The sequence below is a fragment of the Triturus cristatus genome, chromosome 11 (assembly GCF_964204655.1).
Source record: "Triturus cristatus chromosome 11, aTriCri1.1, whole genome shotgun sequence".
In the NCBI taxonomy this organism is placed as follows: domain Eukaryota; kingdom Metazoa; phylum Chordata; class Amphibia; order Caudata; family Salamandridae; genus Triturus; species Triturus cristatus.
Genome location: NC_140594.1, coordinates 202693120 through 202715541, shown reverse-complemented (window position 1 = coordinate 202715541; position 22422 = coordinate 202693120). Strand labels below are relative to the sequence as shown.

At 45.8% G+C, this 22422-nt stretch overlaps 1 protein-coding gene across 1 annotated transcript in view; it reads right to left on the bottom strand.

The window, feature by feature from the left end:
- Nucleotides 1-22422, bottom strand: part of ISCU (iron-sulfur cluster assembly enzyme) — a 106350-nt gene that overhangs the window by 70896 nt on the left and 13032 nt on the right. The window contains exon 2 of the mRNA XM_085636100.1: nucleotides 17224-17337. Coding sequence (XP_085492226.1) covers nucleotides 17224-17337 — 114 coding nt within the window. The remainder of the gene's footprint in view (nucleotides 1-17223; nucleotides 17338-22422) is intronic.

Sequence of the window (22422 nt, the reverse complement as noted above, 5' to 3'; positions counted from 1 at the left end):
GAAGCACGTTACATGAACACCAGTTGCATTAAGCAAGGGGAACCAGGCTCAACTCTGCATCAGCTTAACATCCTGCGATTGTAGGCAAATCACTTAATCTGCCCGTGCATATAAAAAAAAAAAAAAGTACCTTGTGCAATGAAACTGGTGCTCCAATTGCCATCTGTATCGACCTCCTGCTTAATTAGGGATGTAGTGCGAGGTGAACGAACAGTGACGCAATGTATTTTAATAATCTGAAGTAGGGGCGACCCTTTTTTTGCATTTAAGTCTACGCCAACAAATGGATGGAATGCTAAATAAATCATACATTCACCCCCAGTCAAGAGATCTGGGTTAAATCCATCATTTTTTGCTCACCATGCCACCCCAGTTTAGACCCAGCCCTATGCAAATCAGTCTTGACCCTGCTTCTCAGGGGAACATTCAGCCTGAACTGCCAAGCCAGGTCCTACCTGGACAGGAAACGAACATCCTGGGATCGGTTTCCGGGTATTATTAACCCTAATCAGCCAGGCTAGCTGGGGTGGCATAGTGAGCAAAAGAATGCTGGATTAAACTCAGATCTCTTGGCTGGGGGTGAGTGGTTGAAAAGTTTCAACACTCCGTCCATCATTTTGTTGCATTTGACATATGGAAACTGGCTTAAATATTAATAAAAATAGTCAATATTAACCAAGGGCATAACACAACATTAAACAAGGTAAAGAGAGCATCCTTCAAAGGTGATGACAGTCATACTCATAGCGGACTTTAGCAAATACAATTGCTTTTACAGTTTTGGCAGTGATTCGAAGCAAGTAAATATTCTTACAATCGCAATAGTCGGTAGCATTCCGCACACATTTCAATCTCCCAGTGAAATACATCTTCCGAATACAGCTACTAAAGGGATTCAGTCACCGTCCAGGGGATATGTCAGTAGGTAGGTCTTCAATGGTTGCCAAATGTCAAGCGGACATGAGGTTGGTGGCAGCAGTGTGGCGTATGAGTCACTCGTGTCACAGTGAATTAAATCACAGAGCCAGGCCCTAACCATCGGTGTGTGCCCTGCCCCAATGTATAGAAATTGGTTGTTTTGCGATTAATAGAGTGATTGCCATAAATCTTCTTATACTTTTCTTCAAAGGAGGACCATAATGTAATGTAATGTAAAATGTAATGTAAAATCACTTATATAGCGCATGGCTACCCGTAGGCATCCCAGCGCTCTTGGCAAACAGTAACCCTGGGCTGATCCGATCTGCATTACTACTACAAGCTAGTTTCTAGGGAATAAAAAGGTTTTAAGTTTCTTCCTGAACTGAAGGAAGGTCTGTTCCTGCCTCAGATTACATGGGAGGGCATTCCATTCTCTTGCTGCTTGCGGGCTCGTTTTATTCTGGGAATAATTGCCAAATTGTGTTCACTTGAACGGAGATTAAGTTGGGGCTTGTAGGGACTTATCAAATTTTCCAAAATGGAGGGGCCTTCTCCATGCATGATTTTGTAAGTGATGCATAGGGATTTAAATCGCACCCGTTCCCTCACCGGGAGCCAATGGAGTGATCTTAAAGCTGGCTTCGCCGACATATACCGACTAGTTCCCGTCAGAATTCTGGCAGCATAGTTCTGCGCCACTTGTAAGGTCTTAAAAGTGGATACCGGTGCCCCAAGATAAATGGCATTCCCGTCGTCAATTTGTGATAAAACCCAAGGACTGAACTACGGTCTTCCTTGCTTTTTCGGGAAGTTGGGGCAGGATTTTGCGCAGGGATTTAAGTATCCCATGACAGACTGCAGACGTCTTTCTGGCCTGCGTATCGAAGGACAAAGCGTTGTCAAGCCAGAAGCCTAAACTCTTTATTTCCGGCTTGGGCGGTGGTATGGCACCCATACACGCCGGCCAAGCTAGGCATTCGGGAATATCCTGCTTTCCTAAAAGCATCAGCTCAGTTTTTCCTCCGTTAAGTCTGAGCTGAGACGAGTTCATCCAATTTACCACCACCTCCAAACAATTAGCCAAGTTGTTCAGGGGGGCATCTATTTGCTGCAGGGAAAACACCAGCTGGGTGTCGTCCGCGTAGCTTATTAGCTGGATGCCAAACGGAGCTACTAATTCCGCCAACGGGGCCATGTAGACATTAAACCGTGTGGGGCTGAGGGACGACCCCTGTGGTACCCCACATTGTAGCGGAAGAAGGCGAGAGCAGTTGTTCCCTTCAAACACCTGAAAATATCTTTCCTCAAGAAAGGATCTCAGCCATTCCAAGGCTTTCCCGGATACCCCAATATTTCGAAGTCGCGCCAGCAACAGGTGATGACTTACCGTGTCGAAGGCGGCACTGAGGTCCAGAAGGATAATGGCCGCGCTGCCACCTGCATCCAAAATCCCTCTGGCCTCTTCTACCACCCTCAACAATGCTGTCTCAGTGCCTTGTCCCTTCCTGAACCCCGTCTGGGATGGATGGAGAAGCTTGTATTTCTCCAGAAATGCCGCCAATTGGGTGTTTATCAATTTTTCGGTTAGTTTCCCCATCCCAGGTAACAAGGATATCGGGCGATAATTCGCCAGGTCTCCTGGGTCGAGGTTCGGCTTTTTAATCAGGGATCTCACCATGGCCACCTTCCATACCTTTGGTACCGTAGCCAATTCCAGGGAGGTGATGACCATCTTAATTACCGGTTTACTGATGGTTGGAAGTGCCTGGTTGAGTATTGCCATGGGAGCTGGATCTCGTGGAGATCCACTTTTTATACTCATCAGAGAGGGGAGAAGCTCTTCCGTGAGGGGGGCAAACTCAGAGTGTTGGACAATCAGTTCTTTCCTCCGAAGGAGGTACCCTATGATGTGAGGCCGGGTCCAATACCGGGATCGTCTCAAGAATTTTTAGTATTTTAGTCTGAAAATAGTTTGCCATATTGTCACATCTTGTGTCCTGCTCATCTGCTTTTACGGGGGGATCTGGGGTTTTCGTCAGGAGCTTTACAATCTTAAACATTTCCCTAGGGGCATTGGCGGCGGATTCGATTTTATTCGCAAAAAATGCAGTTTTAGTGGTAGTAAGAGTAGTTTTGTATTTCTTCAGTGTGGCTTTATAACTAATCTTACTTTCCACGCTAAAATCCTTCCGCCAGTGGCGTTCTGCCCTTTTGCATTCTTGTTTTAGTGATCTTAAATCTGAGGTGAACCATGGGTGTTTCAGCTCTCCCTTCCTGATTGTTGAGGGTTTTTTTCGGTAAAAGCTTATCTAGGGATTGGGTAATCCACTGATTAAAACTATGGACAGCCCCTTCCAAATTAGGATTGTCCAGTGGCTTAGTGCTTTCTAACAGTCCCTTCCATTCGTCCATGTCGAGTTTTGTCCAAGCTCTTATTAGTCCTCTGTTTGAGGAAGTGGTAGTAGTCGTCCTGGAAATTCTCCAGTGAAAAGGAATCACCGAGTGATACGACCAGGGGACAGGATAAGGCTCCAGGACTGTTATATTCGCCGTATTAGTAAAAATGGGGTCGAGGGCATTTCCTGACTTGTGCGTAGGGCGCCGAACCTTAAGATTGAGGTTATAGCTCTCTAAATCTTTTTCTAAGTCTTTCGCTGCCCTATCTCCTAGCTTGTTAAAATGGAGGTTGAAATCTCCTAATAGCAGGAAATTCGTGACCGTGCAGACACCTCCTATCGCTGCCTCCAGCAGACTTTCGTGAAATGTGCCGAGGGGGCCTGGTGGTCGATAGATCAACATCCCTGCTACCGAGCTCTCACATGAGGGGTGGAGGGTGAAATGTGTGCTTTCACATCCCTGGATCCTGGTGTCCTGTAGTCGACAACTTATACTCTCCCTATGGATAATTGCAATCCCTCCTCCTACCCTCCCTGGACGGTCTTTATGCTGTACTATGTATCCTGGGGGTAGTGCCTCGACCAGATCAGGGCCAGAATGTTCCCCCAGCCAAGTCTCCACAAGAAACAGGGCGTCGAGATCTCCGAGGGAGATTAAGAGTGAAATTTCCTCTTTATGTCCAGGCAGGGATCGACAGTTAAGTAGGGCCATCCTCAAGATTGTGGTCTGTTTAGACTCCTCAAAAACCTTTTCCGATGCTTGAAAAGGGCAATGATTGCATGCTCGGTGGCCTTTCGTCAGATCTAGCGTATGTAAGCATCGGGGAATGGTAGGTCCCTTGAATGCTAGAAGGTCATCACGGGTATAGACTCTTACCTGAGCAGAGTGTCTAGGCCCGAGGCCCGATCGTGCGCGAACGGGCGCAAACGGGCTTTCCTCTGGCGCTCCTCCGGCGCGTTACTGCTGCGCTTCCTCATGACCTGCTTATGAAGGCTCTCCTCCCAAGCGCGTGAGCGCTAGAGCGCTGCTGACGAAGATGGCGCCGAAAAACGGCGCTTCCTCACCGAATATGGCGTCCTAGGTGATCCGGGGCCCGCTCTAAAAGCGGCGAGTTATTCGCCAATGCGAAGTTTTAAGATGCAAGTGGGGGGCAGCGTGCGCGATCCCAGCGCGGTTAAAATCCAGGTAAAATAAATTATATTCAACCCAAATACCAAAATGAGGAATAATTGGTTTTAAAAAATGTCTTTCGCTAGCGCAGTAATGCTATCAATGGTGGAGGGTGTAGAGTCTGTTCTACCATGAGGGATACGTGCCGAAAGATCTCATCCCAAGACGCCAGAATCAGCCCGCAATTCCATGGGAGAAATCGTCATTTGCAGTGGCGCACCGAGCGCACTTCTGTGGGGTCCTGGCATCCACCTTGGCCAATAGTTGCGGGGTTAAATAAGCTGGGTGTAGATATCTCAAATGTAAGAGCTTAGGACGATACTTATACGAGATATAACACGTCTGTGCACAGCAATATTGCCATATTTTAATCAGAAATTGGAATACCCAAATGCCGCTCCCTGGCTGCACGTGCCTTGGCGCCAGCCACGGGTCGAAGAGCTAGGCAGAGAAGATAGTTGTGAAACCAAATGAGATCCGTCCGATGAAGCTATGACTAACGTAAGAGGGGGAAAGTCCGCCGCTTCCCTTACCGCATCTGGAATCGCAAGCATGAGTCTTTGAACAAGTCACCAACCGTCCGGAGTCCATGTTTAGTCAATGTACACTGGGTAAGGGTTTCGGTGGAGGGGGGCAGCTACGGGTTATCTGCTAATGGCATATGTGCCGAATATAGAAAGTCAGCCTGTAAATACCGTTGTAGTTTTGTCTACGCCCAGTAGGTGGTGGGTAGCGTCTGAGTTTCAGTAGGGCATCAGGGCAGGCACTACGGTAATATAGCGGATAATGGATTGGGATGTATCAGGGATCTCTCCGGCTTAATACACTAGAGTCGAGCATCAGGATGGTACCAGTAATATGTGAAATGAACTTGAGCAACGAGGCGAATCACCTCAGCTGCATTGCAGTGCAAAAAAATGGCAAGGTATTTTGGGGGATGGGTACGCCACTTCAAGGGGAAATTCAAAATCTTCCTGGGTGGTGGCTGGCATCAGAGGAAAAATCTCCGACTTTGTCCAATTAATGACCAGCCGAGCGTATACTCCAAACCGGACCACCTCACGCAACCGCGGAGACAGATTCCCCCTGGTTTCCGCACGAACATAACGTCGTCCGCATAAAATGAGGCGGCAAGGGGTCCCGTGCGGAATTGTAAGCCACGGTGAAGGGGTCTCTCCTGAATGTGTCTTGCCAGGGGATACATGCCCATAATAAATAACAGGGGCTAGAGGGGGCACCCTTGTCTAGTGCCACGTGTCAAAGAAAATGGAGTTACCATTTAACTTTAGGTGGGCAATCGTGGCAGAGTACAGAAGTCGTACCAAATTTACAAAAAAACGATTGGAATACTCAGTTTCTGCATCAGCGCATATAGGAAAGGCCACGCTAGTGAATCGAAGGCCTTCTCAGCGACAAGTGAAAAGACCGCAGCCAGCAAAGTAGGCTCTATTTGGTTCATCACTGAAAAAATTGCCCGCAGGTTGAGCGTGGTGGCTCTACTGGGGATAAAGCCCGCTTGAAAGGGGCACAGTATAGCATCAACCAGCAGCGCTAGATAGGTAGCCAATATCTTGGCTAAAGTCTTGTAGTAATTATTAAGTAAAGACAGCGGTCTGTAGGATGTACAGTGGCGTGGTGATTTCCCGGGCTTCAGCAACAATAGCTTCAAGCATAGTTGGGGAGAGGGATCTATTCTGCAGGGCCTCATCGTAGACTTCTAGCAATCGCGAGGCTAACTCGCGTTGATAAGCTTTATAGAGCTCCCCCGATAGACCATCGGAGCCGGGAGCTCGGCTGTAGGCAAATTCTCCAATTGCTTGTTTAATTTCATCTACATCTGTCGGGGAGGCCTCTTATAGCCAGACCATAGCTACCTCTTGTAGATAATCCGCCAGGGCTTGCCCATTTGGGGGGTTGCACGTTTTGTATAACGGAGTATAGTAAGAGGAAAGCAGCAGTGATGTCCATCCCCTTCGTCAATGTTGTACAAATGCCCATGTCTAAGTGCGTGATAAACAGACTGGTAATGAGGCGTGAGCAGTCGGGCAAGTGTCCAGTCTGGTCTTTTGCCCCCTCTGTATGCGCACGCCATCGCAAATTTGCAGAGATATTTAACTTCTCTGGAAGCGAAGTCTGTGAATTCGGTCAACAATGTTGCACTTTTGTGTAATGACTGGGGCGAAGTCTGTGCCAGTGTGTCCATATCCTTTAGTTTCTGCTCCACAAATTCTATATCTCTCCAAATGGAGCGCAATACCCCTGCGTGCTTGGGGATATAAACCCCTCCCCCGTATATACGCTTTAAAGGCGTCCCATAGTATGGATTGGGAAGTCACCGTCCCCTTATTTAGCAGGAAGTATTCCCAAATGGCATCACCTACTTCAGCGTGAAAAACTGAAATCGAGCAAGGCGGAAGAATAAAACCTCCATAGGGGTGGTTTAGGGATCATCGGGAATACCAGTGCGAGGACAACAGGAGCATGGTCGGACAATGTCCGTGACAGGTAGTCAATCGTCTTGACCTCCAATAGAGCCGTGGTGTGAGGTACCAATGGTCCATTCGGGGCCAGGATCCATGAGGGGCCGAAAAGAAGGTATAGTTCCGAACCGTTGGAAGCCTCGCGCACCAAGGATCCGTCAGACATGCGGACTGCAATAATGTGGTAAGGACCCGTGTTGCATGGGGTTTCGTGAGGCGCCCTGGACCAGTAGTGTCTGTCATGGGGTCCAATGAGAGCTAAAAATCCCCACCCAAGAGTATGTTGTCTGCAGCAAGGCGTTCAATCTGTGCAGTAAGCTTAGGAAAATAAAAGTCAGTGGTATCTACATTTGGAGCATATACATTAATTAAAAGAAGTGACTCTTCCCCCCCCCCAATGAGCCCAGCACCAAAATATACCTGCCCTCATAGTCTGTCACCACCTCCGAGATCTGAAAAGGAAGAGAACGATGGACTAATATACACACTCCCCGGACGTACGAGCTATATCTAGAAAAAAAAACGGTGACTGCCCCATGAGGATGCAAATCCATGCACCGGGAGCGGTGCATAGTGTGTCTCTTGGAGAAAGGCTAGTTGAATAGCATAACAGATCAGCTAGAACCGGACGCCCCTTCCTAAGATTAGAGGGCCCTCTCACGTTCCAAGATAAGACACTGAAGTCATAAACCAGTGTTGCACTCACCAGGGGGAGTCCTAATCTGTGCAGCACGCTGTGTTGTGCTATGCAAATATTGAAGAATCACACCACCAGCAATGTACAAAAACGCTACTTTGCACCAATAACAAACCAAACGAATAACTATAATAAACAATCCCACCCCTTCCCACCACCCACATCGGATACACAAAAGAAAGCACCCGGTGGATCCCAAACGAAGTTCAACAGAGAGGAGAGAGGGACAAGAGAGAGGGGAGAGGGAAAGAAGAAGAAGACAGGAAAACATCCTGAGGGGGTTAGGCAACACTCCAAAGGCGCCATCTATGCAAGGAAGGCGTAAGAAAACGCTAAGTTAGTTTCACCCAATGTGTCACTGTTCAGTAACTAGGAATGTTCGAAGCAGGGCAATCCTGCAAAGTGCATTCACGGCCCACAAACCATTTGCAACGTTTCATTGTTGATTCAGGCTTAGATTGCAGGCCCTGTCCCCACCCCATCGAGCAACAAGATTACATCAAGCTCACCCTGGATCACAAAGCGGCCTTCAGGTATTAATCATCAGGACCGTGATCTCCACTATGTTTATGCAGTTTGGGCACATTCTGATGTTTCTAAAACTTAGCGGAGTCTTCAGGGGTATCGAAAAGATGGGCGTTACCCCCAGTATGCGAAGACGAGCTGAATATAACATTGCGTATTTGAGATTTGCTTTTTGGAGAGTACACTTAATATACATATTTCAGACGCGCATCTTGCACAAGTGGTGTAAAATCAGGGAATAATGCAATGTCAGATCCTTGGAAACTGAGCGAACCCTTCTCCTGTGATAGCCGCAGCACAGTGTCTCGATCTTGGTAATTAAGGATCTGGTCAATGATCAGACTCGCCTGGCACCAGTCGGGGCCCCCAAAGTGCGGTGTGCTCGCTCCACTGCAAAGGTGTCAAAAAAGGCCTCCCTTTCAAAAACATCAACAAGGACCGTCTCCACAAATTTAGCCATGGGGCCAGTGTTTGTGGACTCGGCAACTCCCGCAATGCGGATATTATTTCTGAGGGAGCGCACTTCCAAGTCCTCCGCCTTGGTAGCAAGTTGTTTAAGCAGGCTTTCCGCCCTCTCAAGCCGCTTCTGTACAGTGGGTTGCGCATCCTCCTATGCGGAGATGCGTTGTTCGGCACCCCCAATCCGTGTATCTTGTGCCTCCAAGCGTCCATGAATGTCATCCAGACGTGTAGTAAGGGTGACCAAGAGGGGATTGATTGCCTGAAAGCCGGCCCGCAATTCAGCCATGATTGCGGCAGTTCCCTCTAATTGATGCGGCGGAGTCTCAGTGATGCCCTCAGTCTCCTCACGCCTAGGAGTCTTCCCGGCCTCAAAATTCAATTGGCGCTCTTTGGGGTATGTGCGCCTCATTTTATTCAGTCGGGAGCAGGTATTGTAGCACCCAATGCGAATCTCAATGTGCATGGTGCCAGGCGCATCACGTGTCACCCCCAGCGCACAGGTCTCAGCGCAGAAAGGTCATGGGGCAACCTCTGTCGTCAAGTTATGGAATATGGTGGGGGGGGGGGGGGGGCAGGGGTTACACGTCACAGGAACAACAGGCAGTCAGAGTAGCAAATGGCCGTCTCCAGGCCGTCACAGGCCAGTGAAAGTGGAGAGGTGTAGGGCCCAAATATCCTGTGGCAGCGCTCTTTGTAGGTCACAGTATGTCACCACCGCCTCCAGTCCACCAGTGTAGCAGAGAAGGAATGCAGGAGTAACAATGGAGTGTGATGAGGCCCACCGCCACCAGAGCAGGCACTGTGGATATCCTTGGGGGAGGAAGGGCTGCCTAGATCTAATGGCACCTCCTACCTCTCAGATCGTTCTCCGCCAGGGAGCATCTTCTGATCAGCCGAGATCATAGCAGGAGAAATCCGCACGTTTTTTCACACGTCTGGGCCGATTTACCCATTGCTGCAAGCCAGCGTAGATGAGAGTTAGTCTCAGTCCACCTCGCGCTCTCCGGGCCCTGCCCTCAGGCTCACCCGAAACCCTTGTCGTCTCGGGCCTCCGAGGGCCGTGTCGGGCCTGGGAGCGAGCTTGTTTCAATCTCGGCACAGCGGGCACCATATGAGATCGCAATCGGCACGTTTAGCAGTCCGTCACTCCCAGCATCAGTTCCGGTGAGAGTGGAGATGTTTTGGGCACAATAGATGAGGCAGCGGAAAAGTGATCGGGCGCCGGAGCTACGAAGTCAAGCGGCCATCTTGCTCGCCGGCACGGCCACGCCCCCAAGGAAAGTAAGGTTTTAATTAAAAAAGTAAAATTAATAAAAACCTTGAGACCAGTTTTTGTTATGTAATAGCCTACAGATTGCTAAAATTCTCAATATGACCAGAAAAAGATAATTTATAGCGCTTATTTATTATTACAAATGCTTCAAGAACTGCCATACTGAATAAAGATATTCATGAATTTCCTCCTGGTGATGTATGACCCAGATCGACACTCTGCAGTAATCGGAGGTAATCCTCAGCAGCATTGAGACCTGACCGCCCTGGCTGTAATCATACAGCGGACTGCGCGGAACTAAATACTTGATTGAAGAAGTCCTTACACGCATTTGGATTAGCAAATTCACTACTTTCGCAAATACGAAAGGAGGTAATCCCAAGCAGCATTGAGATCGGATCGCCCTGGCTGTAACCATACAGCGGATTGCGCGGAACTAAATATTTGACTGAAGAAGTCCTCACACGTATTTGGACTAGCAAATTCATTACTCTCGTAAATACGAAAGGACGCTGATTGCCCTTGGGTCGACTAGACAGACAAGATTGCTCCTGAACATCACTATTCTGACTAGCATTTTAACTGTTTACTTTGTTATCCAGAAAACCCCGTCCCATTTTAGGGCTTGTTGCCCCTCCTGTTGGTGGCCCTGAAGAAGGTGGCTCCCCACCGAAACGCGCGTAGGCCTACCCTATCCATCTAGAGGAGAGGTCCCAAGAGACCCAGCACCATCAGAAAAGAACTGTGCCAATTGCTGTCTCTCTCCCTTCATTATCTTGGGGGACTGTGCCAAACCTCTAAATGTTCATTGCTATTTTATTAGTACGAGTATGACTGATGTATGTTTGAGTGTATGATGAGAGATTTGTTCTGAGCTATATTAGTGACGGGGTTATGTACATTTAAAAATAAGTGTTTTCTGCTTTGTATATCACTAAATGAATATGTATGTGAAGTGTTTATAAAATAATGGATGTTACTTTCTAAATGGATCTTACTCAATTGAAAAAAAGTGGAAAAAATAAAAATGGTTATTAAATAATACTTTATTTTGTTTAAATTTTTTAATCAATTTATCATGGTTGGCAGGTGAGAACTTGTTTAAGTCTCTGTTAAAGTAATATAGGTCCTGATAGAGTTTTTTCATATTTCCTCAATGCTTCAAGAACTGCCATACTGAATAAAGATATTTCGGTCCATGAATTGTTCTCAATGCACTTAGGTAGTTACGAACAAATGTAATGCATGCAGACCATGCTGAGAAAATTTAAAAAAGACAGGGCAATTTGTGATAGTTCTTTTTAATTCTAGGGGGTTACTGTGTTGTCAAAACTGAGCAGAAAGTCAAGATAACACTAAGCGGACTTCAAGGTAACTGGAAACATGCCAGGTAAATTGATGGTTCTACAGTTACTACCTGCCATTTAAGGGCATAACCCCTTCCAACATTGCATGTGTGTGAAAACATTCTCAGCTATTAGTCACCTTGACTAAGGTGACAGTGACAATATAAAAATTATGAGATCACCACAATGCTCAGCGGCCTATACTGTGCTTTCAAATTTTGGAACACGTGAACCAATTGGCACTTGAGGCAAATGCAAATAAAAACGCTACAAACAGAAATCCAAATCATGAAGCAAATGGGCACCGTTGTGGTCTCACCGACAGAGTAGATGGTTTTCTTTAAGCCACACAGAATAAAAAATACTATAAAATGTAAAGACTGATTAGGCAGTCATGTGTATTTTAAGCTTTATGGTACAACACTAATCTCGGAGATACAATCGGAGGTATGCATTTTCATTTTTTTCTTTAGACTCAGATTTGTGGGTTGACGAAGCAAGATGGCGCTAAGCGTTTGGCCGTTTGAGCGAGCTGCTCTCCCTCCCGGACTCCTGATCTTTGAATGAGTACCTGACAAAACGATACTGCCTCGATCCCCGTGATGCTTTGGCGACTGCTGTATTCTTATAAAGAGCTTTTTCTATACCGCCGATGTCCCCGTCTGGCTGGGAAATCTGCATCTCTTTCTGAGTTGAAGCCCCGATTACAGGATTCCATGCCTTCCAAGGGACTGCACCGGGCTTCCCGTTCCAAGCCGCTTATCCCGCCGGCGAAAGTGCGCCCTGCCACCGGATCTGCTCCAGCTCGAAAAGCACCTGCAGCGATGCGGGGGGAGGGGGGGGGGGGGGGTTATACAGCCCACACAGATCCCGGTAAAAGCACAAGGGAAGGGCACAACCCCCTCCCTGGGGACGCTCAGCTTAAAGTTCCGTCCGTTTTCCTCAAAGCTCGGGGGGACAAGAACTAGTCACAGAACGCTGTATTACCTGAGACACATACCAGTACCCCGCAATCTTTGGTCCCGCTCTCTGTTTCGGAAGTTAGGATACCGGGGCGGAGGTTCGTTGTCAGAATGCGGTACCTCACGCTGAATTACCTGGAAACGGCATTATGGGAGCTGTAGTCCCGCTGCAAGCACTGATGACCCCGAAAATTGTGCAAAGTGAAGGCGTTTCCAGAGATGCACACCTGACCCCTACAGGTATGAATATTACTGATGGATTGAGTAATGAAGAGCGTGGGGGACCTGCGGGGGATTCTGTATCACCACTGGGTGCTGCGCAATTTGAGGGTTGCAGCACAGAAGCTCAGGACAAACTCAATTGGAGATGACTTTTTTTCCTCGGTCTGATCGCTCCTCAGCTGAAAGTTTGGTGAAAGGGTGGCTAGGCGAGGGCAGCTCAGGGGGAGAGGACGGTGAAGACTTGGTAGCCGAACTGAAGCAAATATCTATGGACGATGCTCATGGGCAACTATCTGCTATGGGAAGCCTACATGGGTCTGATGAGTCCTCAAACTGGGCATACCAAGACTCGCCAAACCCTCAAATAAATATCCATCCTCCTACAGCGCCACAAGTAGCTGGTACCCTTGATCCTTCTGAACGCGAGCACCGGAAAATTACGCTCGATACTATTTACGATGTCATCATGGCGCATAGGGCGGAGGCGCAAGCGGAAAGCCTTCACACTCAGAACGCGCTAAAAAAAGCTACAGAATTCTCTACGCAGGGTTGCCAAATCATGTGCTGATACTGCCATAAGAATTGGGGAAGCGAAAAATCGGATATCCACATTAGAGGATGATGTGGTGTCTCAGAAAAAAGTAATTATGGCACTGAACGCTCATAGGGACGATCATCTATGGAAAATGACGGACATGGAAAATAGGTTAAGACGCAACAACCTTAGAATTCTTGGGGTTCCGGAGGGAAAGGAAGGTGCAGACCCCCGGAAGTTTGTTGCGGAACTTCTCTCTGAGGCTTTTCCCGAAGTTACTAGTTGGGTCTGGAAGGTAGAGGTCCAGAGGGCCCACCGATTTCCATTTTTCCAGAGGAAACAGTCGGCTCAAGAAAGCCCTTTCCCCAGAGCTATTTTAATCTCACTAAATCATTTTTTGGCCCGAGAAGCTTTTTTTGATTTGGCCTGCCCTACTAAGAAAGCCCATGCTATGGGCTGTGAATTTTTCGTGCGTCAGGATTTTTGCCAGGCAACGGTGGACCTTAGGTGGAGACTCCGACAGCTAATCCCGAAGTTCCAGGAAAAAGGAGCACAGGTTTTTCTACAAAATCCGGCTCAGCGCAAAATCATTGTTAAGGGACGGCCATCAGTGTTCACTGAAGAACGTACTGCCAAGAAATTTTTGCATAAGCTATAGCCGATTTTTTCTGTCTTTCTGGCTTTTTTGTCTCTCTTTCTGTGGTCACGGAGCTTGGGACTGATATGATTTATGGGACTTACCGAACTCCTGTTTTATTAATTTTTTCAGAGATACTGAATCTGATTGGCAGGGATCTAAAATGCCTTTTTCTATTATTGACCGATCCATGACTAGTTAGGATAAGTTGGGTACGGACCGGTCACATTTCTGATGTGGTATAGGGGGTCGTGGGGGGGTGAGGTGGCAGCTCGACTCATCATCTATTGGGACAATTGTCCATGTGCTTCATGGGAAGGGTAAGGGTGGGTGGCAGCAGGATGGGGCTGGGGTGGTGTTGGGGGGTGGTGATGGGGGTTGTAAAGAAAAATCAGCATTGATGTCTGGGTTATTGTTACTATGTTTGAAACAAAAGGCTATTTCTTTTGAAACAAATCAAAATGATGTTTATCCGATATGTGGCCGGGTCCATATTTGTAGCAGGATTAAATGGCTTAAAGTTAAATCCCCAAGGCACAAAATGAAAACACTTATTATGTACCCTAAATAGATGTGGGCTGAATGACTTTAAAAAGAGGCAGGTTTTGGAAAAGATAGCCAGAGGTTTCTCTTGGGACATCCTTTGCCTCCAGGAGACGCATATTGCCTGGGCAAACAGGGCATGGCTCAAAAGAATGGGGATGGAGCCGATTGCTTGCTCAAAGCAATCTTTAAATACCAGAGGTGTGGCAATTCTCTGCAAATTGGGGGTTTTGTCCTGCAAGAAATATAAGGAGGATAAAAACGGTAGGTGGGTGATTGTTGAGGCACTGTTTGGTAATATGGAGGTAGTAACTATATGTACTATTTATGGGCCTAACTTGGATGAACCTGAAATGTATGATTTTCTCTATTTGGAACTTGCCCTGTGGCCCCAACCTGTTATACTCTGTGGGGATTTTAATATACATATAGACGAGTCAGCCAATACAAGTTTAGGCTCAATATATGTGGGACGAAAACCAAGAGTTTTTAAATCCTTATGTAATTTAGCAAGGAAGCAGGGTCTTTACGATGCTTGGAGTCGACTTAATAAAGCACAGCAGGGCAGCACTTATTATTCTGCTCCCCACAATAAACTGTTTCGGCTTGACTACATACTGGCTTCATCTCCCATCTTGGAGAAAGCTACTATTACTATATTGCCGAAATTAATCTCGGATCACAACCCCCTTGTGTTAAAATCTGAGATGTCTGCTGCGCCATCTCTAAGATCTAATTGGACTTTCGATAGGAAGCTATTATTAGATGAGGAATATCGGGATCATATTAAATCTTGGTTTCCAGGTTTTTTTTCAGTTAATAAAGGCTCGGCTCCAGATACAGTTGTTTGGGATACTTTTAAGGCTGGTGTAAGGGGGGAAACCCTAAGATTTGTGATACGGAAGCGCAACACAGACATAAATTCGAACAAGGTATGCTAGAGCTAAGCCTTTTGGAGTGCGAGTTGGCCCAGAAGATTAAAGATCGGTCTGACGTTTCTGTAGTATAAAATAATTTAGCTAAACAGAGGTCTCTAATCTTTCAGCAATATGCCGATGAGACAGCTGCTAAATACCAGACTTTCCGAAGGGAATGTTTTGAATATGGGGAACAGGTGGGGACGGTGTTGGCCAATAGACTACGGCAAAAACAGATGCAAATCAAGATTGATAAAATTAAAGATACAGATGGGTCACTAAAGGAGTCGGAGTCTGGTGTTCGTGAGGTATTTAAACATTTTTACCAAAAGCTATACGAGAATGAGAAAACCCTAGACTCAGATTTGTTTATGGTACTTCACATCCATCTTGACGAAGCGCTTTGACATTAAAGCTTGAATGCATATAGTATACGAGATGATACCAGAAAGTTACATGAAAGAATCATTTGAATGTATTTTCTATAATAGCAAGTTAATTTTGGATTTTAAGTGCATAAACGTACACCAAAGTAAAATTTTGATATACTGATCGCCCTAGGTGTTTTGCTACAGTTTTAAGTTGTTTAATGGTGTTGGAACCAACAAGATCTTTGTGAACCTGGTACAGGCAGAGGGTAATCCTGTGGGTTACCAAATTTATTTGCCAGTGACAACGTCCCTTACAAGTTCTAAAAATCTACAGATTTTGAAATCGCATTGCTGGTGGCCTGGTTCTAAGTGTTTTCTTTATTCTACAAGGCTGTAAGAAAATAAATTAGCCAAGCACAAAAGAAAAATGGAAATGCAATGCCCACGGTTGTAATTTGTATCTAATGTTAGTAATCCATGCTCTTGTTTAGCCAATACGTATAGGTTAAAAGCATTATTTGTATTTTACTGCATTTGTTATTGCTTCACTTCAATTTGGTACCAAGTGGTTGGTATGGTTGGGGAACAGTCAGTGGCCAGAGCACTCACAGCAGTAACTGTAGTCAGTCATGGCTTATTACACATGAGAATCGAATATGCTTAGACTGACTCTTAACCTCAAGGTCCCAGAAGCACATAAGTCCGGCTGAAGGAGTCATCACGAGTAAAAGGGTACGAGAATACAGTGACATAGGATCGATTCTAAAAGACAGTTGAATGAGAGTCAAGTGTCAATACTGTCCCTGAAAGGTTGGTAAGATTGAGGAAGTCAATCATATAGCAGAATCTCCTTTAAAGGGCAAGTAGGTCAGAGGAGGAGACATATGACAGATCTGCTATTGAAAGGCTGGTACAACTAGCTCAGATTCACTCAAATGTCAATCTAGTGGCAAACAGTAGGGTGGCACAATCAATCATATATCAGTACCCTCTCTGGAAGACGAGCTAGGCTAGAGCAGATTCAGAAAGGAGATTGTTTGTAGCAGAATCATTCAAGTTCCAAAACAACCCAACACTTCTGACTGCCAGAGGACTGCTGCAGTGCAAGTTTGAAATTATGCATGGACTGTATTTTGAATTAATATTTCACTCCTATGCTAATAAAGCAAGTTACCAGGTAATTCAATCTGTGGATTTAGTTTTGCAGACTCAATGCAGACCAGCTCAGAAACGCCTAGAAGCAACTCCAACCTAAAGTATGCAAAAACAGAACGGTCACCAGTGACCAAACTTTCACATCTGTAAAAGCTATGTGCATGTAAAATTCCAGGTTGGGATTTACAAGCGGAAAGTGGACATGTTACATACCCAAACACAACTGTAATATCCGATATTTGTGCTTCATACCAAGAAGTTGAACAAATGTCCAAAACAAAAAAATACAAAAAGAGGCTTTCCTAGAAAATCTGTGCCCTCATACCATTAACCAGTTTCGTAGTAGGAGATTCTTCCAACTACCACGCCTTAAAAAAAGGAAAGGTGGGCTCACCTACTAAACCCGCCATTTCCTACATGTAAGCTCCTGAACAAAAAAAACAAGTCTATCTCCCCATAAAGTCCAGGTTTTCTTGCAAGAAAAAAAGTCCCAAAGCACAGACACCACTTTCAGTCACAATACAAATGCACCAATCTCTAGAGTGAACAAATTATGATCAGGTAATGAAAAATATTAAGAAACCAGAATTGTTTGATCTTAAACACTCACCTGTAATTTCATGACATCACCACAGGCTGGAGCCCCAACTAAACCTGTCCCAACGTTCTTTGCATTCTTATCCAAAGAGCCAACATTCCTGGGGTTCTCATAATGATCCACCACCTAAAAATGAAATACCTCAATAAATATTTACGTCCTTGCACTGGATACAACATGCATGCACAATATTTTAAGAGAAAGTGTGAGTTATGGTCAAGTAACTGCTCAGTATCTGCCATTTACCTTAAATAAGCATTATATAGGACAGGGTATGTTAAACCATGCAAATCGGGCAATAGCATGGTTACTTCATAAAAATGGTTCACTGGCTAAATACATAATCAAATATAATGGTGCCTTAAAGATAATAATTTTCATGAAAATGTGCCCAATACGAACCATAACTCGCATTAGATACAGCTTTAACAACATTAATCGGGTTAGAATTCTTACGGAGGACACAAAACTCTGCAGATGTAAGTCAAGTAATGCCTTGTTAAGTTGAATCTCTATCAATGTAAAATGGGTGGATTCCAAAGTAGGCATGTGCTTTGAAGCAGTAAAGTCCGTGTTTCCAAGAACTAGAAAATATTCTACCAACTGAAATCCAGAACAGATCACTGGAAATAGTGTGAAGTACATAAGAAATCAACTTCCTAAAATCTGTAGGGCTTGATGTTTTGTTAACTTCACAAACAGCAGAGTAAAGAAACATATTTCTGTTAACAGAATAGATTTTATGGCAAATAATTGTAGATTTGGTAAGCCTGTAAATATTCCCCCTTCCAAATCAGATTTTATGCCACATTTTTGCTAGGAACCGTTTAGGATTCCACATTTTTCTACCCTGCTTCTAAAGGTAAAGCTTGTGGGGTAACAAGTTTTAGCGAGGTACTAAAAGGTTCCTTTCATCTTCAGCAATTCTGCTCTTTTTACAACTTCTAGGGGCGTCCCTCGCTTCAGAGGAGGGAGTAAGGGTGGCATCAGATAATATTTGGGTATGACTTTGTGGCAGAGAACAGTAGTGCGAAAACTAAATTTTTCCAAACAGGTCTAGCTTTTCAGTTATTCAGTGTATTACATTTCTCCTAGCAAGGCACTTCCCTCAACACAGTAGCAGCACAGTTTTCTGTTTTAAAGTCTACAGGCAATAAGGACACACGTATTGGCATATACGCTCAAAACAAAAATGTAAAACTATCTTGGACAGTGGTTCTTTACTTGTGGTCAGAGGACCCCGGGGGTCGCAAAGCCTACTCAGAGGGTCCGTGACTGTTTTATAAAATAAATAATGCTAAAATTAATAAAATATGTACAAATAAAGAAGCATAACGTCCAAATTAAAAACAATCTTTGATTGCAATTAAACACTATTTCAGCCTCTCTTTGGTGTATACTTTTTTGTAATTGCGTATGGTTTTGAAGTTCAAACTCATAGCAACTGCTTAAGCCGGGGGTCACGGCTTCCAAAAACATTTAAGTGGGGTTCCCCACATTCCAGTAATGCTTCGGGGGGGGGGGGGGGGGGGGGTGTCCATACACAAAGGTTAAGAACCGCTGGTCTGGACGCAAAATATACTTGAATGGTCCTTAACTATATTTGCTGCTTCCCCCTTTGGATTACCTGTCGACCTGTTGGCTCATGAATAAGATTGAAGTATGATATTTAAAAGAGTGATGCCATTAATGCAACAGAATGATAAACCATTTAGGAGGATGATACAGGTTTGCAAAGAGGATGACCCCACGATGGCATGTTTATTTTAAGGAGGCTGAATACGAAAAGGAGACACCCTCCAAATGAGGGAGAGTTGACAGGTATATAAAGGCAACAGATTTTTCAACAGCTGTGCTACAATAAAGTAATCTACTGAGGCTATTAGATACCACTATCTAAAGACCTTGTCTTCTCAAATTCTGATCTTTGAGCAATAGCACATTGTGAATACGTCTTTCACTGTAGCTTTCGTTCCAACTTGCATTCCCTTTTTGTTTAATTGTGCCTTATAAATTGCCACTTGAACAAAGTTAGCAATTACTTCATTAGTATTGTTGCCATAGTGGGACTTAAGTAATTCAGTCACCGAAGGGCCACATGTGAATTTCTCATTAAGCTTGTCAGAGCTTTGCATGCTTTTATGAAAGTCAAGTTAAAAAACAAAAAAATTACTTGTATAGGATTCAGGTTTACAATACTATGTAAACATAGTAATAACAAGCATTGGCATAGCTAATAGGTCTCGCCTCTGGGACCTTATAAGTGTTTAGTTATCCAGCACAATATCCTTGGTGCAACATCATCAACTGTTGCATGGCTAAACACTTGTAAGGTCCTAACGGCGAGACCTTTTGGCTATGCCAATGCTTGTTCATTCTGAAAATCTGGTCACCCTACTCTGAGCATCACCCAGTTGGGATAAGATGGCCACAGTGGCATGATCACCATCCTCCGACTGAGCACACACCTACCTCAGTACAACTGTGCGTATGCACTTGATAGGCAACGTAGCACACCACAGTCACAGTAATATCACAGCTTTTCCACAGGACAGATCATATCCATCCAACCATATAGTTTACGTAGGACTACAGATAATGGTCCAGTTCTCCATTTGGATGTTGTATTGAATATTTATTTCCAATTTTATTTCCAATTTCAACACAGCAACTGTGTTGAAATTGGAAATAAAAAAGGGGGGGGGGGGGAACAAAAAAAAAAACCCTAAATCCATTATTTTAATCGTTTAAATTAAAAACTCGACACTGGTATACAAACCAGCACTACAAACGTGTTTTGGAACTGAACACTATGCTCAAATCATTATTGTTGAAGGCAATGGAGACTTGTGCTGAAAAATGAATACTTGAGTTTTTCCTCGAACTATTTATTACTACGGTGACAGCTCCTAATCCTTTAATAATCATAAATGCACAAAAACACGCCATTTGTCTCTGAGTTAAGTGGCTCCAACCCGGCTATGGATGAAAGCAGTGGGGTAAAAGGCTTCAAATAACCTCGGCCACAATCAGGTCCGTTATATTTTTACCCCACCCTGCAAGGCACCTAAACAATGCAGCTATGGTTAATTTCAGTGAGAAGCAGTTTCCGCCTGTATATTGCATCTTTTCTATGTTTTCTAGTCTTTCTTCTATTGCAATGGCACGCACTGTACTGACTGACATTCCATAATCTACAGCTGGGCTATGAGTGGACTAATGACATCATCACTAAGTGATAGATGTCGCGATTGTTTCTCTCATTCCAAGTACAGATAAAGAACTTGATGTTCGCCCTAAGTTGGCAGGGTATGCCCAGACTTGGGTCCCTTGCTCACTTTGAAACTGGATTAAAGGTAGCCTGGCTGATGAAGGGTGTTACCCCGAAACCGGTCCAGGGAAGACCTGGCTTGGCAGTTCGGACTGGACTGTTCCCATGAGGCACAGGGTCTAGACGGATTTGCATATAGCTGGGTCTGAACTGGGGTGGCAAAGTGAGCTAAAGAACGATGATGGATTCAACCCAGATCTGTGATTGGGAGTGAGTGTCTTAAAAGTTTCAGCGCCCTGTCCATCATCTCCTGGTCAGTTTAAACTGTTATTGCCTAGAAGGAGCCTCTCCGCTCTCATCCAAATTAGCACCCCACGCGTAAATGTGGAGTGTGTGGTGGCGTGCATCTGACCTTGAAAGCGGCGTTGCAGTTTGTCAGCCTCTCAATCAACCAGGGGAATTGTAAGCGCACTACATCGGTGAGGGTCTCAAGGTGCAGGGGGGTGGGGGGGGGGGGGGGGGAGGAGGAGGAAGCTGCTCCGTTCAGTCAAGGAGCCAGGTCTTGAGTGTCTTCCTGAAGATGTTCAGGGAGGGGGCGCATCATGTTGATCGGGAGCTCGTTCCAGGTCTTGCCCGCGATGTAGGAGATGGCTCTTCCACCTGTTCTGGCTCTGTGGATGCAGGAAATTTCAGACAGGGAGGGGTCAGCGGATAAGAGGTTTCTTTTGGGTAGGTGGAAGGAGATTCTTTCGTTGAGGTATTGGGGTCCGGTGTTGTGGAGGCATTTGTAGGCATGGGTGAGTATCTTGAAAGTAACTTCTCAAACGGGAGCTAGGGGAGGTTCCGCAGGCGTTAGGTGATGTGTTTGTGTTGAGGGATGCCGAGAACGAGTCTGGCTGCGGTGTTCTGTAAGGTCTGGAGTTTGCGGAGTAGAGACTTGTTGAAAGTGCCAGATTCGAAGAAGGCGATGATACGTTGTAGCTTTGTGGAAGATGTGAGAAGGGGAGGGTTCCGTGGGGGCTCCAGAGTGAGTGCTCTTCATGTTTTTGGTGGTATCTCGGGGGTGACCGACACCAGGCGGTGATGGTGGGCCAGCTGTCGTCGCTGGAGAGAAGGGTGGTTTCTGGAGTCTGTTCGCTGAAGTTGTAGTAGAGGGCCCTGATTTTCAGGTGAAAGTAGGAGCCGAGCTTGTTGTAGAGGTCTGGGAGGGAGTGACGTCCATGGCTTTTCTGGGGGGTTTGGTGAATTGTTGGAGGATGTTGAAGAGTTCCTTCGAGTTGCTGGAGTTGGTGAGGATTTTGTTCCGGATGAAGGTCTTCTTTGAAGGATCTTAAGCGTTGGTGTCATGGCGTTCTTGTAGGTGGTCAGGTCTTCCGTGGTTTTGGCGTTTATCGTTTTGAGACGTCTGCAGGAGCGTCTGGCTTCTTGGAGGTCGGTGGTGAACCAGGAGGCCTTCAGGGGGCGTGGTCGGTCGGTGGTGCGGACGGGTGCGAGTTTCTGAGCTGTTACTGATCCAGCGGTGTAGTTCTTTGGCTGCAGAGTTGGCTCTGGTCGAGGAGAGGAGGAAGGGGGGTCCATGAATGAGGGTGGAGTTAAGGTGCTCCTCTGATCTTGCTCCAGTTCCTTCACAGAGGGCGAGGAGCAGGTTTGAGAGCGGCGGCGGCGGTGATGAAAGAAGTGTACACAGTGGTGGTCCGTCCAGAGGGGCTGCGTGGTGTGGCTGTAGCAGATGTTGTTCCCACCTGCGAAGATGGGGTTGAGGGTGTAGCTTGCCTTGTGGGTAAGGGTAGTGACAAGCTGTTTCAGCCCGATGTGCACACAGCCTCTCTTCAGGGAATTGGTAAATGGGACAAGACTGGCATCTCCACAGGGGGAGAAGTGTGGCAAGGCTATCCCTTCAAATCATTTGGTGACCTCCAATTTGAGTACTCCTTACATAA